Consider the following 1,244-nt stretch of genomic DNA (forward strand, 5'->3'; position numbering starts at 1 on the left):
TGGGTATCCGGTACCGAGACTGGAAACTTTCGGATATCACCGACAGAGGCCGATGTGTTTCAGGGCCGAGGTAGGCGGATGCCATGATTGTTGGGGGGGGGTGGTCAGAGACTCTAGACGACAGTGCCGAAATCACAGTTTGTAAGCCGGCTAGAGATCAGGCTTTGATGAAGCGGGTACCGTACCCGTTTGTCTGCGGCTGGAGTCTAAGAATTAGCAGACTAGTAGTACACATTCATGTTATATATACAGCGTGGCAGGAATTCAAGAGTTCTTGTCAAAGTGAAAATCCTCTGAGATCAGTCCAAGTTGTCTCGCTGTCCAGTATTGCAGTTGCAGTGATTTATCCCACTATCGAATACTGTTACTATCTCGGGTGACTACAGCAAGAGTCACTGGTCCGGAAACAAACTGTCAGCAGTCCAGGGTGGGTGGTTGGCGGGTGCTCTGGTGTGGTTTGCTTCTTCTTTCCTATCAAAGATCTATCGTCCTCATCTCCCCCTCTTCTTTTCTTATGTTTGTTTACTCTCTTGTAACGCCTCTAGTTAATCTTCTGGCGCTCATATGACCTTATGCAGTTGCGAGCGCCTTAAAACCTCTTCTAAAACGAAACCGTCAGCAGCAGAAGCATTTCTTTCCGCAATAAGATGTAGGAGATGTCACCATCACTGATTCGAGTTGTGGGAGTGACTTGTCCTCGGAACGCACCCAGGAAGAGACAGAACGTTGACTGGAATGAAACGAGAGGAAAAATACAAAAAGGGTTAGATCTAGTCTATAATATGTTACAGTCTTCGAGAAAATGGTCACTTTTAAGCACAATATGGGACTATCCCGAAAAAAACCGATGTTTTGAGAAAATCGAAGGTAAAGTTTTATCCCTTTTTCAGTTTCTTTAAAAGACAAGGAGAGTTTTCTCTATAATCAAACGAATATACACACCAATGAAACCAAACTTCTCCTATAGGTAGGGCAAGGCCCACTTTTGGTGTATGTCGAGATTTTTGGAAACCCCCGAAATCTGGGTTAGCCCGCTTGCCCTTATAATAATCTGGCTTTTTTCTCCAAATATTTAATTATTTTGCTCTCGTCTTTCCTACAAGAACGCTCAAACAGTCTCATTACTTTGTGACGAATCAGTCCAAAATAGGCTGCATTGCGCCAGGAAAGACTAGAATAGCATTAGCACTGTCATGGAAAAATCACATTCACACACACACACACACACACACACACACACGCAC

At 44.2% G+C, this 1,244-nt stretch overlaps 1 protein-coding gene across 1 annotated transcript in view; it reads right to left on the minus strand.

Moving 5' to 3' along the window:
• The window catches only part of LOC106013757, a gene marked incomplete in the record, with an annotated part of 3,924 nt that extends 3,829 nt beyond the window's left edge, over positions 1 to 95 (minus strand). Inside the window, 1 exon segment of the mRNA XM_013090339.2 lies at positions 1 to 95. Coding sequence (XP_012945793.1) covers positions 1 to 85 — 85 coding nt within the window.
• Positions 96 to 1,244: the final 1,149 nt, after the last annotated feature.

Source organism: Aplysia californica, unplaced genomic scaffold (assembly GCF_000002075.1).
Source record: "Aplysia californica isolate F4 #8 unplaced genomic scaffold, AplCal3.0 scaffold01230, whole genome shotgun sequence".
Taxonomy (NCBI): domain Eukaryota; kingdom Metazoa; phylum Mollusca; class Gastropoda; order Aplysiida; family Aplysiidae; genus Aplysia; species Aplysia californica.